The 21,352-nt window shown below is 41.9% G+C and overlaps 1 protein-coding gene across 1 annotated transcript in view; it reads right to left on the bottom strand.

Moving 5' to 3' along the window:
- Window positions 1-20,942, bottom strand: part of ANKDD1B (ankyrin repeat and death domain containing 1B) — a 68,936-nt gene extending 47,994 nt beyond the window's left edge. Inside the window, exons 1-6 of the mRNA XM_040421420.1 lie at window positions 20,578-20,942; window positions 15,739-15,842; window positions 15,120-15,218; window positions 13,009-13,107; window positions 8,697-8,801; window positions 3,722-3,820 (exon numbers count right to left, since the gene is read on the bottom strand). Of these exons, the coding sequence (XP_040277354.1) occupies window positions 3,722-3,820; window positions 8,697-8,801; window positions 13,009-13,107; window positions 15,120-15,218; window positions 15,739-15,842; window positions 20,578-20,740 (669 nt within the window). The 5' untranslated portion in view covers window positions 20,741-20,942. The remainder of the gene's footprint in view (window positions 1-3,721; window positions 3,821-8,696; window positions 8,802-13,008; window positions 13,108-15,119; window positions 15,219-15,738; window positions 15,843-20,577) is intronic.
- Between the last annotated feature and the right edge of the window lie 410 nt (window positions 20,943-21,352).

Here is a 21,352-nt window from a genome sequence, read left to right on the forward strand (position 1 = left end):
AAGTATGTGAACCCTTTGGAATGATATGGATTTCTGCACAAATTGGTCATAAAATGTGATCTGATCTTTATCTAAGTCACAACAATAGACAAATACAGTCTGCTTAAACTAATAACACACAAAGAATTAAATGTTACCATGTTTTGGTGGAAAAAGTATGTGAACCCTTGGATTTAATAACTGGTTGAACCTCCTTTGGCAGCAATAACTTCAACCAAACGTTTCCTGTAGTTGCAGATCAGACGTGCACAACGGTCAGGAGTAATTCTTGACCATTCCTCTTTACAGAACTGTTTCAGTTCAGCAATATTCTTGGGATGTCTGGTGTGAATCGCTTTCTTGAGGTCATGCCACAGCATCTCAATCGGGTTGAGGTCAGGACTCTGACTGGGCCACTCCAGAAGGCGTATTTTCTTCTGTTTAAGCCAATCTGTTGTTGATTTACAAACCGGATTCCAAAAAAGTTGGGACACTATACAAATCGTGAATAAAAACTGAATGCATCGATGTGGAGGTGCCAACTTCTAATATTTTATTCAGAATATAACATAAATCACGGAACAAAAGTTTAAACAGAGAAAATGTACAATTTTAAGGGAAAAATATGTTGAATCAGAATTTCATGGTGTCAACAAATCCCCAAAAAGTTGGGACAAGGCCATTTTCACCACTGTGTGGCATCTCCCCTTCTTCTTACAACACTCAACAGACGTCTGGGGACCAAGGAGACCAGTTTGTCAAGTTTAGAAATAGGAATGCTCTCCCATTCTTGTCTAATACAGGCCTCTAACTGTTCAATCGTCTTGGGCCTTCTTTGTTGCACCTTCCTCTTTATGATGCGCCAAATGTTCTCTATAGGTGAAAGATCTGGACTGCAGACTGGCCATTTCAGTACCCGGATCCTTCTCCTCATGATGTTGTGATTGATGCAGAATGTGGTCTGGCATTATCTTGTTGAAAAATGCAGGGTCTTCCCTGAAAGAGATGACGTCTGGATGGGAGCATATGTTGTTCTAGAACCTGAATATATTTTTCTGCATTGATGGTGCCTTTCCAGACATGCAAGCAGCCCATGCCACACGCACTCATGCAACCCCATACCATCAGAGATGCAGGCTTCTGAACTGAGCGTTGATAACAACTTGGGTTGTCCTTGTCCGGATGACATGGCATCCCAGATTTCCAAAAAGAACTTCGAATCATGACTCGTCTGACCACAGAACAGTCTTCCATTTTGCCACACTCCATTTTAAATGATCTCTGGCCCAGTGAAAACGCCTGAGCTTGTGGATCTTAGAAATGGCTTCTTCTTTGCACTGTAGAGTTTCAGCTGGCAACGGCGGATGGCACGGTGGATTGTGTTCACTGACAATGGTTTCTGGAAGTATTCCTGAGCCCATTCTGTGATTTTCTTTACAGTAGCATTCCTGTTTGTGGTGCAGTGTCGTTTAAGGGCCCGGAGATCACGGGCATCCAGTATGGTTTTACGGCCTTGACCCTTACGCACAGAGATTGTTCCAGATTCTCTGAATCTTCGGATGATGTTATGCACAGTTGATGATGATAGATGCAAAGTCTTTGCAATTTTTCGCTGGGTAACACCTTTCTGATATTGCTCCACTATCTTTCTGCGCAACATTGTGGGAATTGGTGATCCTCTACCCATCTTGGCTTCTGAGAGACACTGCCACTCTGAGAAGCTCTTTTTATACCCAATCATGTTGCCAATTGACCTAATTAGTGTTAATTGGTCTTCCAGCTCTTCGTTATGCTCAAATTTACTTTTTCCAGCCTCTTATTGCTACTTGTCCCAACTTTTTTGGGATTTGTTGACACCGTGAAAATTGGAATCAACGTATTTTTCCTTTAAAATTATACATTTACTCGGATTAAACGTTTGATCTGTCATCTACGTTCTATTACAAATAAAATATTGACATTTGCCATCTCCACATCATTGCATTCAGTTTTTATTCACAATTTGTTTAGTGTCCCAACTTTTTTGGAATCCGGTTTGTACTTCTATGCTTTGGGTCGTTGTCCTGTTGCAACACCCATCTTCTGTTGAGCTTCAGCTGGTGGACAGATGACCTTAAGTTCTCCTGCAAAATGTCTTGATAAACTTGGGAATTCATTTTTCCTTCGATGATAGCAATCCGTCCAGGCCCTGACGCAGCAAAGCAGCCCCAAACCATGATGCCCCACCACCATACTTCACAGTTGGGATGTTTGATGTTGGTGTGCTGTGCCTCTTTTTCTCCACACATAGTGTTGTGCATTTCTTCCAAACAACTCAACTTTGGTTTCATCTGTCCACAGAATATTTTGCCAGTACTGCTGTGTAACATCCAGGTGCTCTTGTGCAAACTGTAAACGTGCAGCAATGTTTTTTTTGGACACCAGTGGCTTCCTCTGTGGTATCCTCCCATGAAATCAATTCTCGTTTAGTGTTTTACGTATCGTAGATTCGCTAACAGGGATGTTAGCATATGCCAGAGACATTTGTAAGTTTTTAGCTGACACTCTAGGATTCTTCTTCACCTCATTGAGCAGTCTGCGCTGTGCTCTTGCAGTCATCTTTATAGGATGGCCACTCCTAGGGAGAGTAGCAGCAGTGGTGAACTTTCTCCATTTATAGACAATTTGTCTTACCGTGGACTGATGAACAGCAAGGCTTTTGGAGATACTTTTATAACCCTTTCCAGCTTTATGCAAGTCAACAATTCTTAATCATAGGTCTTTTGAGAGCTCATTTGTGCGAGGCATCATTCACATCAAGCAATGCTTCTTGTGAAAAGCAAACCCAGAACTGGTGTGTGTTTTTTATAGGGCAGGGCAGCTGTTACCAACACCTCCAAACTCATCCCATTGATTGGACTCTAGTTGGCTGACACCTCACTCCAATTAGCTCTTGGAGATGTCATTAGTCTAGGGGTTCACATACTTTTTCTATCTGCACTGTGAATGTTTACATGGTGTGTTCAATAAAAACATGGTAACATTTAATTCTTTTTGTGCTATTAGTTTAAGCAGACTGTGATTGTCTATTGTTGTGACTTAGATGAAGATCAGATCACATTTTATGACCAATTTGTGCAGAAATCCATATCATTCCAAAGGGTTCACATACTTTTCTTGCAACTGTAACCACAAAGTGATTCTGTTTTTGTTTTTTTTATGAAAAATTATAATCCAAACGGATGTAAATGAAAATTGTCTTAGTTTCCCATAGCAACCAATCAGATTCCACCTTTCATTTTTCCAAAGGAGCTCTGAAAAAGGAAAGATGGAATCTGATTGGTTGCTGTGGAAAACTAAGCTAGTTTTCCTTTACACCAGTTGTGATAAATCTCCCCCTATAAGTTTTCCCAAAATAATTGACTCCTTATACTGGATTAAGAGGCTTAAAATGTTAAACTGAGCAGTATTTTTTTTATATGTAAGGGATTTCAGCTACCGATAAGATCGAGGCATCAACATGTTTTGTCTAGTGAGCCCCAGGTAGAATACACAGATAAGCATATATTTTAAAGCTGTTTGTAAGAATTGAACACACAAATACAGGACTGGTGATAAATGGTACTGAAAGAACCTGAAAAACTTGTTCGAGAATTTCAAAGAATGTTTGCAGCAATCCCCACCAGTACACATTGTCCTGTCACCATAACATATGAAATTCTTTTTTATGGCAAAGGAAAGGTCACCCTGAGCTGTAATATACCTTGTCTTCCTTAGATGTGAATAATCCCATAGAAAGTAGATTATTGATCATATTAATGTGTCCACTCTCAGCCGCTAGATGAAACGGTTCTCTGCCTTTCTGCATAAGACAATAAATAAACACTGCAATTTAATACAAAAAATTGAGTATTTGATGATATGTTAAACAGAATCTTAAAGCTCCTGGGCCCCAGTGCAAAATCTTTAATAGGGCCCCCAGTTAACATGTCTCATTTATAATACTGGGGTCTACCTGTGTTGCAGAGGAGTCTATGGGCCTCCTTAGGTACCAGGGAATGGGACAGATGCTACCTCTGCACCAAGTACAGATACAGCCTTGACTTCAAATGTGAATGTTACTAACTACTATATACACTGACGAGCAAAAGAGTAACAATGTTTTGAACTGATGACTTTCAGGCTGCATATCTCACCATCCACTACAGCTTCGAACGAGACTACCATCATTTTATAGACAATCATCTTGGCTATCTCATACATAAATGTCATGTAACTACATTGCTACTGTTTGGCTCCTGGTGGTTAAAAAATCATTTTCTTCTTGTATATTACAAATTACAACCTGTTCTCAGATTCCCTAATAGCTCAGTGTGCTATTAGGTCAATTTCCAAGCGAAAGGTCACTGTTTCAAATCCAGGAGCAGCCATGAAGATTTCCCAAGAAAAGAGAAACAGCGTCATCCAGCTCATCGATAGTGGAATGTTGGCCAAGAAAATTGCCAAACTGCATCATGTAAGTGCCATGACAGTTACGAAATACGATATGAAGTCCTTCCATTTATTCCAAAGCTGAAAGGTGGATGTCCAGGCAAAATATCAGAGTCAACAAGTCGGCTCATCAAAAGGTTTATTAGTTCTGGCGCGACAAACACAGCTAAGGAGGTGGTCGAATGCTTCATAAGAGTGAGATCACAGACATCCATGCAAGCACTGTGCAGCGCGCATCACACAAGTCTGGAATGGTGGCCTGAAAAAAGGTGAAGAAGTCTTGACTTCAATATCGTCATAAGCGTAGGCTCGAGTTTGCAAAAAAGTACAATGGACAGTAGAAGATTGGAAACGGGTGATTTGGAGCAATGAGATGAAAGTCAATAGACTGGGCTCTGATGGGTGCAAATGGGTCTGGAAGAAACAAGGAAAAGGGGGGCTAATAGATCGAGAAATTGAAGGAACTGTCAACTGGAGGAAGCCTGATGCTATGGGGTTGTTTTACAGCCAAAGGCGTTGAATACTTGACCAGGATCAATGGTGGTCTCAATGCTGAGCTATATGTGAGTATTCTACAAGGCGAATTACTTCGCACACTCGAATACTATGGGTATGAAAAGGACGACATAGTGTTCCAGCAGGACAACGACCCGAGACATACGTCGAGATTAGCGATGAAATGGTTCAATGACAATGAAGTAGAGGTGCTGGATTAAAGAAAAAGCTATATTCGTACCCAAGTGAGCCGACCAGTATGAACCAACATTGGGAACATGTAGAAGAGACCTGGGAACAGATTTTGGTCGAGACATGCTTGAATCTGATCGAGAGCATGCCCAGAAGGATTCAGGCAGTGTTGAAAGCCAAAGGTGAAGCTACAAAATACTAACAAAATAATAAAAATTTAGAATTTTAGGAGTAAAACAATAACAATGCAGTTACATGACAAGAATCTGCATAACTAATAATATGCTAAATAGATACAAGTCCAATTTATGTATGAGATAGCCAAGATGACTGTCTATAAAATGATGGTAGTCTCACGTTCAAAGCTGTAGTGGATGGTGGGATATGGAGCCTGAAAGTCAAAAGTTCAAAACATTGCTACCCTTTTGCTCGTCAGTGTAATCAGACATAGGCTATTTTATCACAGCTTGTGCCTTCTTTGTCAGTGGCAGTGTACAAGCTGGCTTAAAGCATGCCTACGTTTAAAAAAAAAAAAGTTTGCAAATGGCTGTGCTTCTTTCTACAATCATAACTGTGAAGAAACAGTTATGTTTGGGCTTCCCTTATGTTTTTTTTTAGCCATATTATTCCATGTTTCAGCTGCACAGCTAGATGCATTTCACTCAGAAGCAGGGGGGAGTCTTACTTCTGCCAGCACTGTGCTACTGTAACACCCTTTTCCATTACTTCTCACTATGTTTGTTTTCAGCTCTGGAACTCACAGAACAGATGAGAAATAAATCACAGAGCACACAGACACACAGTAGACTCATGTGATGTTCAGAAGCAGTGTAGAAGCAGTTCTTTTATCAGGCTCTGTACTCTGTATCTCAGCTAGCTCTGACATGCCCCCACTTGCTCTTAACTATCTTCTGAGTCTCTGTTACCAGGGACTGATCTTGCCAGACAACAGGCAGTGGACTGCAATTTAGGTGGAAGTGAGATCCCTAGTGGTCACTAAATTACAGCTTTTTTTGCAGGTGGATGCAGACAGATTTTTTTTTATGAAATGATTTAGAAATTTGCTATTTATACCATTCGCTAACTAAATTTCGTGACAGTCCACTGACTCTTTAAACAGCAGTCTCTGTTTTGCTGATGGATATGCAGAGCAGTGAAGGAATATTTGATTTTTCCACTGCCCTGCTCGTTTATCAGATTAATCCTGCTCATAAAGATAGTGATTCAGGTAATACATATATTAGGCAATTCCTGTCCTTTCTGAGCAGTTTCCTATCAGATGTAAGTGTGGTGCAGATTAATAGCTTAGGCTTCGTTCACATCTGTGTTTAAAGATCCGGCAGGCTGTTCCAGCACAGAGCAGCCTGCCGGATCCTCTACTTCACTGCCAGATCCTCATTGACTGCAATGAGGTCTGGCGGTGATCTGGCTGGTTTCCAACATAAATGCCAAGTTTCGGCTGGAGAAAAACAATTTCATGCAACACCGCCATTTGCGCCAGATCAGGCAGCCAGATCTCCGAAGCTGAGGTGTGAACGTTGCCTCAGTGTATTGTATTGTATTGGTCAGAGCCCTGTTTTACAATACGAAAGACTTAGTCACGGTCACTATAGCGGAAAACCAACAGTCCCCATTATAATCAATCTCTTCCAAGACCAGAACAGAAAAACAGAATGCTCTCATTAAGAGAAACAAAATAAGAGTATTGCAGGTTTGATACTTTTTAATGGCTAACAAAAATAGAAGTAATGATGTTACATAGCGAGCTTTCGAGACATCACACTGTCTCGAAAGCTCGCTATGTAGCATCATTACTTCTATTTTTGTTAGCCATTAAAAGGTATAAAACCTGCAATACTCTTATTTTGTTTCTCTTAATGAGAGCACTCAACTAGTTTTCTATTGGCTAACACGGTATCAGACTTTTTCCTTTTTCTTTTGAGAAAAACAGAAAACATGCCCAGATGTGAACCTAGCCTAGGGAGCTCATCGAATACTCTTTTATTGATGCATTTAAAGCAGCAGGACTAAAAAGGAGGGCACTTGGTACTTTAACTCTATATTCTTCTCTGTATTTGTCACCCGCTGCAGCTTTGATCTGATGACACATAGCCCATTTTCTACCCTTTACCCAGGAAGCAGAACAGATAATCTGCAGAACAAACTACACATACTTTTGAATGATATTAAAACCGGCAGCTGTGTCAGTCAAAGGAGTCCGACACACCTCATAGAACCAATATTGAAAGACTTTTACACTCATTCCACCTAATTCTTACTAAAGAAATGTATTGTGTTATGTTTACAAGAAGGGAGGGTGACAGAATAATCCCACACTACCCCAAATAAACAGCTTCTAGATCAGCAGAAAGAGACCTACTACTGATGTTGTAACGCATGCACAGAAATTACAAATCGAGAATATTATGAATTTTTCCATATCAATAACCAGGAAAACACTATTTGCCGCTATATAAAGTAGAAGGATGATCCTGAGTTGCAGCCTGTATTTTATTCCGGAGCTGCATTCACAATTCTGCACGCTACAAAGCCAAAAACATTAAGCGTTTTTCATCACTTTCTGATCAGTGGGGGTCCCACTTCTGGGATCCCCACCGATATTAAAGAGCATCTGTCAGCAGAATCAACCTTATTAAACCAGGCATACTGCATGGTAGGGTTGATCTTGCTGATTAAAACGATACCTCTCATTAAAATTCATGGCCTCGTTCAAGAGAAATCAGCCATTAATTAATTATGCTAATGAGGGTTTAAGTGCACTGAGGGACTGGCCACAGCTTCCACTTTCCAGCATTAGTTACTCTCCCCTTTACTGAAAGGTCCAGACGTTCTCACTGTCCTCTTACCTGGCTTTGTAATCCCGCACATGAATCACTGAATCTTCAAACGACGCCCGCACAGTTAGGATCTAAGGATCAGGGAAAGCCATCAGAGATGTACTGCACATGTGCCGATTGAGGATTCAACAACGAGTGCACAGGATTACAGGGCCAGGCAAAAGGACATTAAGGATGCCTGGCCCTGTCACTCGAGGGTAGGAGGAGTGGCTAAGGGTGGAAAGTGGAGAAACTGAGGTGTTCGGGAGGGCTAGCGCTTGCCCCTCAGTGCTCTGAAGCCCCCAGCATAATTAAGAAGCGGCAGATTTCTCATGAACGGGGCCACGAATTTTAAGAAAGGTAATGTTTTAATCCTCAGGATCAACTCTACCACCAGGTAGTACATCTGGTTTAATAGGATTCATCCTGCCGAAAGGTGCTCTTTAAGAATAATGGGACTAGTTAATGGATATGTTACATAAAATACAGCTCCAAGGCTGAGTTCACACTTCAGTTATTTGGTCAGTTGTTTCCATCAGTTATTGTGAGGAAAAACCATTACTGAAGCCTACAAAGAGATCAGGTGTATTGGAAAGATTTGCACCTGTTCTCTGTTTTTGACCCGAACCTGGTTTTGGCTCACAATAACTGATGGAAATAACTGAAGTGTGAACTCAGCCTAAGATGAGTCCTAGGATACAGGTAATACAGAAGGACACTTACCTCATCCGTGATGTTTAAGTCTTTCAACTGCAGGTCTTTCAGCAGATAATCTACTATATCATTCTTATCATTCTGAGCAGCAAAATGAAGAACATTCATTCCATCCTAAGAAACACAATCATGTTTTACTTTACGTATTTCATTCTCCCCCAGATGTTCCAGACTTAAAATCTCCAGACTAAAGAGCGTTAGGTGTGATGCACAGCCAAGATATATTCTGGATATTTTCTGTCCCTGCAATGCCCTTTAGTTGTTGTTAGTTCAGTCATAGGTTGATGCTACACTGCCTTCATAGCCGCCACACCTGACCGAAATAAACCCGTAAGAGAAAAAACAAGTACAGTGGTCCCGCAAGTTACAATATTAATTGTTCCCAGGACGACCCTTGTATGCTTAAACCATTGTAAGTTGAGTAATTGGTTCCAAAGCCCCAAAATGTCATCCAAGATAAGAGAAAATTAAGATTTAAGAAAAAAAAAGCGGATAACTAAGACTAGCAACTAATGCAGCTATTTTACCAGAGAAGTCACCTTGATTGGTTGGATCTGAGTCTGAGGCATTGTATGTTGGTGGTTAGTACCTGATACCACCTCTCTGTGAATCACCCCAGTGCATACTCAACATACACCTGACATGTGTTCCATCTTTTTGGCGGGTTGCTGAGACACCAGCTGGGGGACTACGGCATCCAGGTTTTCTGCTGATTTTTCCAATTTTTTGTGTAATCTCTTATATCTGTGTAATTATGAATCATTTGTGACTAAATAAAGTATATATTTTTGAATATATTGGGCATTCTATGGTTGTTTTTTAGCAACACTTTTAGGTTTATATGGCATTGTATGTTGAGTCTGGTTTCAACTTACGATGGGTCAGAAAAAACCATTGTATGTTGAAAATATTGTATCCTGAGGCCATTGCATCTTTATGGATCACTGTAAAATTTTATTAAAATTCCACGCCTAAAAAAAATACTTGTAAATAAAATGCATGAATTTCATGGCCTTTTTATTTTTACAAGGCAAATAATGTAATGTGTAAGCACCCTAAATCAAATCTTTTATAATTAAAATTTATGAAGTGATATTTCTTGTTATTAATATAACCAGGCAGCTGGCAGATTATAGAACATTTCAGATTATCATTGTAGCGAAACCAACCTCGCCACTGGGTTTTGGAGGGGCCTGGCTACTAGCCTCTTGCCCCAGGCCTCATTTGTTCACAAAGGACTTGGACTAACTTGAAACCCTGGTCTAATTCGTGCCATTTTGGGATGTTAAATGTCTGTGTGTATTGAAAAGGGTGGGACATTGTATACGTTGAGTAGGGAGGTCTGTTCCATTGTCTCTCTGTGTGTACTGGCGATGTCCTTTGTCCTGAGAGATAATTGAATTACTTCTCGGTTGTTTCCAGGACAGAGGATATTGTGTATTCGCCTGCCTGTGATGATTGCATCAACACAGTGTGAGGTAATTCTATCACGGGCAGAGGGGAGGATTTTGTGTGGGAGTGTCTGAGTGTATTGTACGTGGTTATTGGATGTTTTTACAAAACCCTGTGGGTGGTAACCTTGTTGGAAGATGTGTATAAATCAATGCTTGTGTTAAAATAAAGAGAGTTCCTGTTTTTATACCTTCATGAAGTTTTGGCTCATGTTTGGGGAATGGGATAACTACTACACTCTTGGGGATTGCTATATCACAATACTCCCCTGAGTATAAGCTTCTGTAAGAGCTTGTTCCTGGTTCCTGTCTCTGCATTTAGGAGAGGTTCACCCACTGGAGCCTGGAGCCTTGTCGTAGGTCCAGGGTGGGTAGGAGACGGCGAGACCTCCACCAAGCTTCGGCGGTTCGTGGGGTCTGCAGTGCTGACGGTGTCAAGTGGAGTGCTTGGAGTCCTCTGGAAGCACTAGGAGCATCTATCAACGGAGGTACCCGGTCGGGGTGCTAGGCGTTCCGTTACAATCATATATTAAATAATGCCAACCATAGGAAAATAGAAATTAATAGATGTTTTTTTTGTTTTGTTTTTCATCAGAGGGTGATAAAAGATTAAGATTAAAAGGCTGTCTCCAGCAAGTGGCATTTATCATGTAGAGTAAGTTAATACAAGGAACTTACTAATGTATTGTTATTATCCATATTGCTTGCTTTGCTGGCTATTGCTCATTTCCATGGTTATGACCACCCTGCAATCCATTAGTGGTGGTAGCGCTTGCACACTATAGGAAAAAGTGTGGGCCTCTCTGGTGGCCAGGACTGCAGAAGTGCACTTAGGCTAGTGCTTTTTTCTATAATGTGCAAGCACGACCATCACAGTATATTATGAAGTGCCTTATACTAACTTTGTCTACATGATAAATGCTATTTTCTGAAGTGAGACAACCACTTTAAAGACTGGTTCAAAGGTCCGAAAAAAGGGTCAGATATTTTTTTTCTCCAGAAAGCTCCAAAACATAACAGTCAATTAGACTGATAAAAGACAGGAAAGACTAATAGGGATATTTACCACAAAATGCAGCATAAAAATGAAATGGAAAGTGTGCCAAATATATGATGTGACAGTTTCTACACATTTTGACCATTTGAAAAATGTCATAAAAAAATGGATGTGAAAAAGAAGAGCTGTAAAATGCTCCAAACATATTGAGCATCTGCTACATTTTACAGTGCAAAGAAATTGGTATATATGTACAGTAGATATACGGTGTCCAACATGCCTAGCCAAATTTGTCATGGCAAGTGCATCATTTTGCCCAACTTGTAAATGCATTTATCCTAAAACCCTATTGATTCATTTCTCTCTAAAGAGCAGGGTGCACAACCCGCCGCCCACACAGGCCCGTTTTTCTAAAATGGAACACAGTTAATTGACTGCTGTGCGGTCAGCTGTGACCTCCACTCTATACATGCACAGCGCAGGATTGAAGCGGGAGCAGATCGGCTGTCAGTGATAGACAGAAGCAATTTATTCCTTGGTGAATAGTGCTCAATGAGCATTATGCACTGTAATATTTAACACAATTTGCTAAAAAAAATATCAAATTCCCTATGTGTCATATAAAAACATTGAAAAAATCTTTTTGGCAGTCCAACAAAAGTTACAACCGTTAAACCACCATGTGCGCTAAATCAGAAAAAAAGTGTCTGGTCATCAAGGCCTTTTCAGGCCTGGTCGTTAAAGTGTTAACCAACAAGTGCTCTGCCCGCTAGCAAGGGAAAGGGCTTATTGATTACTGCATGGCACCTCTCACAGAGATATAACCTGTAACTGGCGGGCAGGAGGCGGTAATAACCAGTGAACTCCATCCTCTGCAGTAAAGGAAAGCGCTGATTTATGAATAGGTGGAAGGAAATGTCGCCATTTTACGCTCTATTACATTGTACTATTTTCGGGCCATTTGGGAACAAGTCTTCATAAGTTTGTCAGCTAATGGACGGATTATTGTCAGCACTAGTGTTGAGCACGAATATTCGAATTGCAAATTTTTATTGCGAATATCGGCACTTCGAGAATTCGCGAATATTTAGAATATAGTGATATATATTCCTAATTTCGAATATTCAAGATTTTTTTTTAATCAGTACACATGATCCCTCCCTGCTTCTAGCTTGTGGGCCAATGAGAAGGCTGCAATATCTTTGACTTTAGGAGTAGTGTTGATTGCGATAAGAATTTTCGTAATATAATAATTTGCTATATATTCTTGTTTTAGAATATTACGAATATTGTAAAAAACAAATATATTTGTTTTTTAGAATATTAGTCTTTTTAAAAAAAAATCTGTACAGTTGTTCCACTTTGGCATACTCCTCCATGACAAGCATCCCCATCACCATGGGAACGCCTGGGGGTTAGAATATACTATCGGATCTGAGTTTTCACGATCTCATTGATTCTCATTCTGAAAATTAGCATTACGAAAGTTCTCATTACAAAAATTCGCATTACGAAAATTCGCAATCAACACTACTCCTAACGAATATTCGAATTTGCAAATATTCTACGAAATATTCGCAAAATATCGCGAATTCGAATATGACACTCATCACTGCCACTCATCACTAGTCAGCACTTCACCCTTTGTAACAGATGTGCTGCTGATAATCATTAGAACTGAATGAGAGCAACAACTGTGGTAGCGATCATTCCTCCCCTATTCACTTTGCAACGGCCTGTGTAATAGGCTACAGCAAATGAGCGCAGATTGACTTTTTTTTTTACAGCCCCTTAAAATAGAATAGGATATATATATATATATATATAGAGAGAGAGAGAAAGAGAGAGAGAGGGAGTAATAAGGGATACAGACCTGATTTGTGGATTTCTGACTTGCTCCTGCTTTGATCAGCATCTGCACAACTGTTAGGTCTGCTGACCATGCGGCCAGGTGGAGGACAGTCAGCCCGTACTAGGAGAAGAATGGGTCGGTCATACATTGTTTATGTTGAATTTCAGTTCTTCTCAAAAAATAAATAAATAAATAAATAAAAATTCTCACTGCATTTTGTAAAGGTCAAAAATATATACACCAAACAAATATGAAAAGCACTAAATTACGGTAGAGATCGAGAACCAATGCATGTGCCAAAAAGGTCATATAGTCTCAGTTTGTGTAGTTGGAAAATGTTTCTGCTAAGTGCAATTCTGTTGTCTCTAGAATATTGTTAAAGGGAACCTGTCAACCTCACTGAGGGCTGCATACAGTAGTGACAGGCATGATAATTTCAGAGGTCTGTCATTCATGAGCCAAAAGTATTGGTTGCTGAGAACCAAAAATATAATCATCAGGGCCCGGCCTGGGAAAAGAGTCATGGCTGCCTAGAAGAGTCATGGTTATTAGTGAGCTCCTGCTCTCTCCACTCATCTGCTGATGATCGGCAGTTCTCTCCTATGGAGAAAACTAATAAAAAAAACTGTCAATATCCGTAGGTGCATGGGAAGAGCAGGATCTCATGAATAACCTTGACTCTTTTCCAGGACAGGGATGTCATCATTATGATGCTGGTCCTCGACAACCACTTACTTTTAGTTCATGAATGACACCGCTGTGAGGTCAGTGTCTGTCACTTTCAAGCAAAAGAATAGAACGAGGCGGCACTGCCTAAACTTTAGGCTTTCAAATACATAGGCAATCCTGTGATACGTGCAACACATCCATGCGGTGCTCTGCCCATAATAAGTTCTCAATAAATCTATTTATATACTCTAAATATAGAGTATATAACTAAGGCGGCACTCACCATTAGTCGTAAAAAAAAAGTCCTTCATTCGTCTAAACAGACATACACACGTGTGGCAGGGGCGGACAAACTTCCATGCAGTCAAAGTCGACGGCCGTTTCGCGCAATTGTGCTTCCTCAGTGGCCACTGAGGAAGCGCAATCACGCAATACGGCCGTCGCCTTTGACTGCATGGAAGTTTGTCCGCCCCTGCCACACGTGTGTATGTCTGTTTAGACGAATGAAGGACTTTTTTTTTACGACTAATGGTGAGTGCCGCCTTAGTTATATACTCTATATTTGAGATTCAGTGTCTGTCACTACTTTAGGGTGTCCTTAGTGAGGGCAGAATGAGGTTGATGACAGAACCTGCCTTAAAATAGAACCTGTGAAGTTGAAAATGCAGTGCAATCTGTGGGAATAATGTTATAGAGCAGGAGGAGCTGAGCAGGTTGATTTACCATATTTATAGCATAACTCGTCATGATTTATTCATTTAAATCACTGTTCTTTCTGTGCTTAGGAGTCCAGTGGGTGATGTTACCAGTGACTGAGCCTTTCATCTATGGCCGTGCATAAAGAGATAGGTGTCAATCACTGATTAGGACTAGACTTTTAAGCTCAGAATAAACAATGATTTATGAATCTTTTTCCATAAAACTATACGTCAATCTTCTCAGCTCCTCCTGCGCTATAGCATACTGCCTGCAGATCGTACTGCACTTTCAGTGTGATGAGTAGTAGTTTTGTATAGTTGTTTTTTTTATTTTTATTTCTTGTAATCGGACCAAACCAAAAGTATCAGAAATAGGCCATGTAGGGGATCGGTCTCAAGTGCCTCAGATCATGGATGCCCAACCTGCGGCCCTCCAGCTGTTGCAAAACTACAACTCCCAGCATGCCCTTATAGCTATAGGCTGCTCAGGCGTGCTGGAGTTGTAGTTTTGCAGCAGCTGGAAGGCCGCAGTTGGACAGATCATTGTAGGCTCAACTAATCACAAATAAGTTATTTTATTTTTAGAAACAGTGCCACTCTTGTCCATGCTTAAATATGGTTAAGCTGCACTACAAAACATAACCCATGGACAAAATTGGTCCTGGGAGGGGCAGCAGAACCTTTACTGGTAACCTCATACAATCCCCTTTAAATTTTAATCAAGCTGGAAGAGCAATATCAATGTTGTAATTTTTTTCTTCATACCTTATCCACAATATCAACTCGCGCCTTATGGTTGAGAAGATAAGATATGGCTTGATAATTTTTTCCTGCCACCGCAAAATGTAAGGCGGTCCGATCAAGCTAAGAAAAGAAATAGACGTTATTTCACTTAGGGACGATTTACATAGCCGTGGGCGTTTGTTCTTTACACTTAGTCCATAAAAATGTGTATGCCAGCGCTTGTTTTTTGGCCAGTCCATTATCGACCTGAGTAAACTATGGAAAATGTACTGTCAACAAACAATGGAACTGTATGTGGATGAACAATGGTAGTGGTGATTAGTGATGAGCGGCAGGGGCAATATTCGAATTAGCGACATAAAGCTTAACAGGAGAGAAACGCAATGAGAGGAGTAAATCAACTTTTCAGGACTGTTTTAGGCTGTGGTCCTTTGTGCGTTGGAGGCTCTGTTAGCAGATCTGGTCAAAAAAGCCCCATAATATTGGAAATGCTTCTTTCTATGCATGTTTCCCTCTGCTGATTAATACATTTTTGAAAAAAATTCCAAGAACAGTTTTAATTGGTTTCTTGCCCGAAAAGTGGTTTTGAATTTTTCAACCTATTCAGCAGTCGCCGTGCCAGCACCAGTATAATACTCACCACATTTTTAGCATTGATATTCACTCTTTTTAATTTGAGTGAGGTCATTGTTTCCACATCGTTTTTCTTTGCAGCTTGATGAAACTCCATCTCATCTTTTAACACTGGAACAACATTAGACAAATTTACGATTCGGGTGCACAGCCCTTTATAAATTTGACGTATTGTAAGTGCTGCACCAGATTTACACCAAAATCTTATGCGCACACCAAATATTTTTCTGAGGTTTCAGAATTCTAGAGGCAGCGGGGAAGTCAGCACAGTGATTACTAATACCGTCTAAAAGGAAGCTAGTATAAACTTAGACCAGACAAGTGCATCTGTCAGCAGATCTGTACCTATGACATGGCTGACCTCTTACATGTGCACTTGGAAGCTGAAGACATCTGTGTTGGTCGCATGTCCATATGTGCCCGCATTGCCGTATGATGTTTTCACTGCCTAGCCCTGTCAAAGTGCAGAGGGCGCTGCAGTTGCAGAGAAAGCAGAGCCTCTAGGAGTAACGGCAACGCCCCCTCATTTTCATACCTTTAAACATAATTTTTCTTAGCAATGCAGGCACATATGAACAGGGGCGCAGCTAGAAATGACTGGGCCCCATAGCAAAACATTTTTATGGGCCCCCCCTCCCGGATCTCCCACCCCCACAGACCTCTCGGACTTCCCATCCAAAAACCCCTTCAGGACCTCCCACCCCAACATCCCCACACCCCTGACAGAACCCGCGCCTGCGCACTAGGCTCAGCCTGATGCGCCCGTGCGGACTCCTGGCAGCGGCAGGCGCTGGATCTGGCAAGGGGACGGGGAGGATTGCGGAGGCGGCGCTGAGCCGTAGAAGGCGGCGCTGAAGACAGGGAAGGCCGTGCTGGGCACCGGGTGGCGAGGGGTGCTGCTAGGCACCCTGTATTAACGGACCTCCCCTTGGGCACCTTAAGTGATTGACAGGTTATAAAAACCTGTTTTTTGGGCAAATAGAGCCACAGTGAGGTTTAATAAGGCCAGCTTAGGATTCTTCTTATTAGTCTGGACATGAGCATATGTTTAGGTTAGAGGGGTTATATCTGATGACAGAATCCCTTTAAATAATGCAGCTGCGCCTGCCAGGCTTGAGCAGGTATATGTGTGAATATGGATTAGAAAAGATGCTGAGATCCGGCTGTACCTCACTGTGAGTACTGTAACTGGAGTCTGGAGACTAGTGTAGTGGACAAGTGAGGAGACTGGAGTTATTTCATCTGTGTGTGTGAGGTACAGCCGGATCTCAGCCTCTTCCCTATTCACACATATAACTGCTCAAGCCTGGCAGGCGCAGCTGCATTATTTAATAGTGTGGTGTGGTAATGGTTAATGGCATTTTGGCGAAGACACAGCCACCTAATCCTATCTGAGGGGTCTGTAATACAAACCCCTCAGATAGGATTAGGTGGCTGTGTCTTCGCCAATGCCATTAACCATTACTAAACCACACTATTAAATAATGCAGCTGCGCCTGCCAGGCTTGAGCAGTTATATGTGTGAATAGGGATTAGGGAAGATGCTGAGATCCAGCTGTACCTCACACACACAGATTAAATAACTCCAGTCTCCTCACTTGTCCACTACACTAGTCTCCAGACTCCAGTTACAGTACTCCACGTCTCTCCACTGACTGACGCTGCCGCCTGCCGCTTCGGTCGGAGTTGGACACACACTGCAACAGTGACAGACTCAGTCCCACTCCCCAGCCAGCCCTCACCTCAGCCACTTGAACCGACCGACACCGAACCGTACCCGTACTGCGCGCGCCGCCAAGCCAGCCACCCACACTCCAGCAGCTCGCAGCTTCCTTGTACGTGCCACTCCTAGTCTGCGACTCCTCCTCCTCCACTTCCGGCGAACCGCCGCCCAGACTGCCTCTCTACCTTCGGCTCCAAGTCCGACCTCCCCCTATCACAGCGCCACGCCAGGCCCACCCTTCGGTCGGAGTCGGACACACACTGCAACAGTGACAGACTCAGTCCCACTCCCCAGCCAGCCCTCACCTCAGCTACTTGAACCGACCGACACCGAACCGTACCCGTACTGCGCGCGCCGCCAAGCCAGCCACCCACACTCCAGCAGCTCGCCTCGCAGCTTCCTTGTACGTGCCACTCCTAGTCTGCGACTCCTCCTCCTCCACTTTCGGCGAACCGCCGCCCAGACTGCCTCTCTACCTTCGGCTCCAAGTCCGACCGCCCCCTATCACAGCGCCACGCCCGGCCCACTCGCCACATTTTTATTTTATTTTTTTATCCTCAGTCGGCGGCGGGCATATGAACATAGGACCAACACAGATGTCTTCAGCTGCCAAGTGCACATGTAACAGGTCAGTCAGTTTCATAGGTACAGATCTGCTGAAAATGCTGTGAGTAAGACCTACAGCCATATGTGTGCATTACTTTTACTGTAATTTCTTGTCCAAGCACTGTCCCTTTAATTGGTCCTCAAACTTCTGCAAAAAATTCAATGCTTCTATCTACACACCAGCAGCAGCATACTCATCTTCACTACTCTTGGCTGATTTGCTAACAACTACCCACTAGACAGGGGAAAGTGGGGCCATCCCACCACCCGGCAACTATTACTAAGGACTGCCACTTAATTGTTAACTACCCAAATATCAAATTAGTCACTTGTACTGCTGGAAGTGCATAGTTAGCATCACAGTAAACACTTTAACAGCTTTAGCAATAAACAATTGATAAGTTTAGCAGTGAACTATAGCATTAATCCTTTAGCAGTAAACCAGCAGGTCACTGCATGAAGAAAATAAAAGAAAAAACACCAGCCTGCAACGTAACCCAGAGGAATAGGGGAAAGAAGAAAAAAAGTGATGTTCGCCCAGGTTTACACGATGTTTTTGTATTATGTTGAAAGATCTTTTTTTTTTTTGTTCAAGTGTTTTTTTTTTGGGTGGTGTCTTTTTTTATTCAGAGATATTTTGAAAAACATGTCATGGCCCAAAAATGCTTCAAAAGCGAGTAAAAACTCCAATCAGAAAGTAAGATGTTCAAAGCACCTATAACAGGACAGAAAAACAGAGCCTGCATCAGTCCGTTTTATTTGCAAATCTGCCCTCCAAAAAGCAGTTTCTTTTAACAACATGCAAAAATGTGGTGTGTATAGAGCCTAACCTAACTTAGGCTCTGTGTGTACTGTAACATACTGTAGGAGTTACATGTTAGGAAATACACCTGATATATCTCAGACAGAAGCCTCTGTTGTCTATAGGTATACAGTGGCCTACACCGCCCAGTGGTTCCCATTCTTAAAGGGATTCTGTAATTTTAGGCTTATAACCTAAACATATGGCCAGGTCCGTTCAAATAGCATGAATCCGAAACTGTACTTAATAAATGTGCCTGTGGCTCTATTAGCACATAAAACAGGTTTTTATAACCTGTCATTCACCTACCTAAGGTGCCCAAGGGGGTGTCGCTTCATAATGGGTGCCCGGCTGCAGCCATCTCCGTCTGGTGCCCAGCGCCGCCTTCCCAGTTGAAATCGCTGCCTTCCTCACCTCAGCCCCACCTCCGCAATCGTCCAGGCCCCTCTGCCAGATCCCGCGCGTGCGCACTAGGCATAACCTGAGGGACCGGACGATTGCGGAGGCGGGGCTGAGGTGAGGAAGGCAGCGATTTCAACTGGGAAGGCGGCGCTGGGCACCAGACGGAGATGGCTGCAGCCGGGCACCCAGTATGAAGCGACGTCCCCTTGAGTACCTTAGGTAGGTGAAGGACAGGTTATAAAAACCTGTTTTATGTGCTAATAGAGCCACAGGCACATTTAATAAGTACAGTTTCGGATTCATGCTATTTGGACGGAGCTGGCCATATGTTTAGGTTATAGGCCTAAAATGTCATGACAGAATCCCTTTAAATACTGCATACTACACAGTATATGTTTTTTTTTGGAACGTGTCCATATTAAAAGAAATTTTCAAGTACGTTATTCAGTACAGTTAAAAACAGGTATACTGACACACAGTACCTCGCAAAAATATTCCAAATAGACACTATCTTGGCATATGACCTCATAAGATTATACTTTCTCCGCTTGCCGGCACCCCCATCTCTCCTGATCCACGCACTTTGCGCCGCAATCTGTACTAGAAATACGCCTAATATAGGGGTATTTCTGATCGTAAATTATCCCCTATGTGTTTAGCTACATGTGTAGATATAGCCTTCTTTTCAAAAATGTGAATACATGGCATTACCATGAAAACGTCCACTTTTAGTTGCATGTACACACAGGACATATCATTGATAAAATCTAATAGATTATTTTAACATTCATTTTTCAATAAAGAAATAAGCCCAGTAGATTGACTCCAAAGTCAACTTCAAATGGGGCCGTTTTCTGCTGGACTTTTGAGGGGTACTATTGGGTCAGGTCCTCGACCCACTGGTAGATCTTCGGGTACCCTAATGGTCCTAAAAAGATGCACAGTTTTGGGTGAGACCATCTACAATTATTTATATTAACTTTATTTTCTATTTCAATGCATTTAGTAGGATCCCGAGAGGAGCATCAAACATACAAGTCAAATTGCTTCATGTCTCTACTAGTAAATAATGTACACTGATTTACAAACAGTGTTAAAGACCGAGTGTATTGAATTATTAAAATATTGCAGAATATACCCAGATAAGTACAACACATGACAACTGCCTAATGTGTCTATATTTGTTTTCTGATGCAGTTGCCATATGCTGAAGGCATCTAGAACACCCTAGTTATGGACATATCATGACATCAGCTAAACATGAATTACTTCTGTTCTGATGAAGCTCACGAAAAGTAGTTTTTGTGACTTACATATCTCATGATCCTCTGTTGGACTGTGATGGGCATGTTTGTTCCGGACAGTCTGCACCAGTCCATTGACGTTACCAAGCATTTTCTCAGCTCCATTTCGTCCCAGTTGAACCAGCCTTGCTTTCCTACCTTCTTTCTTCTCCTCATTTTCCTCTTCCCTCATTTCTGTGTTCCAGTGGTTTACCTTATTCAATGCACTATTGCAAACCCTTGCACTGATATGAACCCCCTTAAAGAACGATCACAAAGTCTGTCCTTAGAGGCCTAAGTAGGATCTCCTCCATGCATGAACTCTGCAGTCCAAAGTGTTTCTGCTTTGTGAACACGTTGGGTAAGAGGGTTGGGTTGTGGATCAGGTCTCTCCTGTATGTCAGTGATGGGAGTCCCCTGCAGGTATAACACAACCAACCCAGGGTGAGTCATATTGACGTAGAAAATTGTAAAGTTTTAAAGTCAATTCTAAACACACAATAAATAAGGTAAGAAGTAAACTGCAAGTAAGATGACACACAGGCACTAATGAAAGGGTGCAAATAGAAGGAGAGAAAACTGTGCTTCATTCCAATGCATTTTATTTATTTTGCTTAAAGGGGCATTCCCATCTTAATGATCACTGTTAAATCTGTTAATGATTTGACAGTGATTATTTTTCTAAATACATTTTATTACCAAATTCCCACCCTTTTTGAGAAAATAAGTCCCCTCTTACCTGATGTTTTCTTTCGTCTCCCCTGGTTATGGCCACCTCTCCTGTCGAATCCTGCCGGGCCGCGCT

This window comes from Bufo bufo, chromosome 2 (genome assembly GCF_905171765.1).
Source record: "Bufo bufo chromosome 2, aBufBuf1.1, whole genome shotgun sequence".
NCBI classification, from domain to species: Eukaryota; Metazoa; Chordata; class Amphibia; order Anura; family Bufonidae; genus Bufo; species Bufo bufo.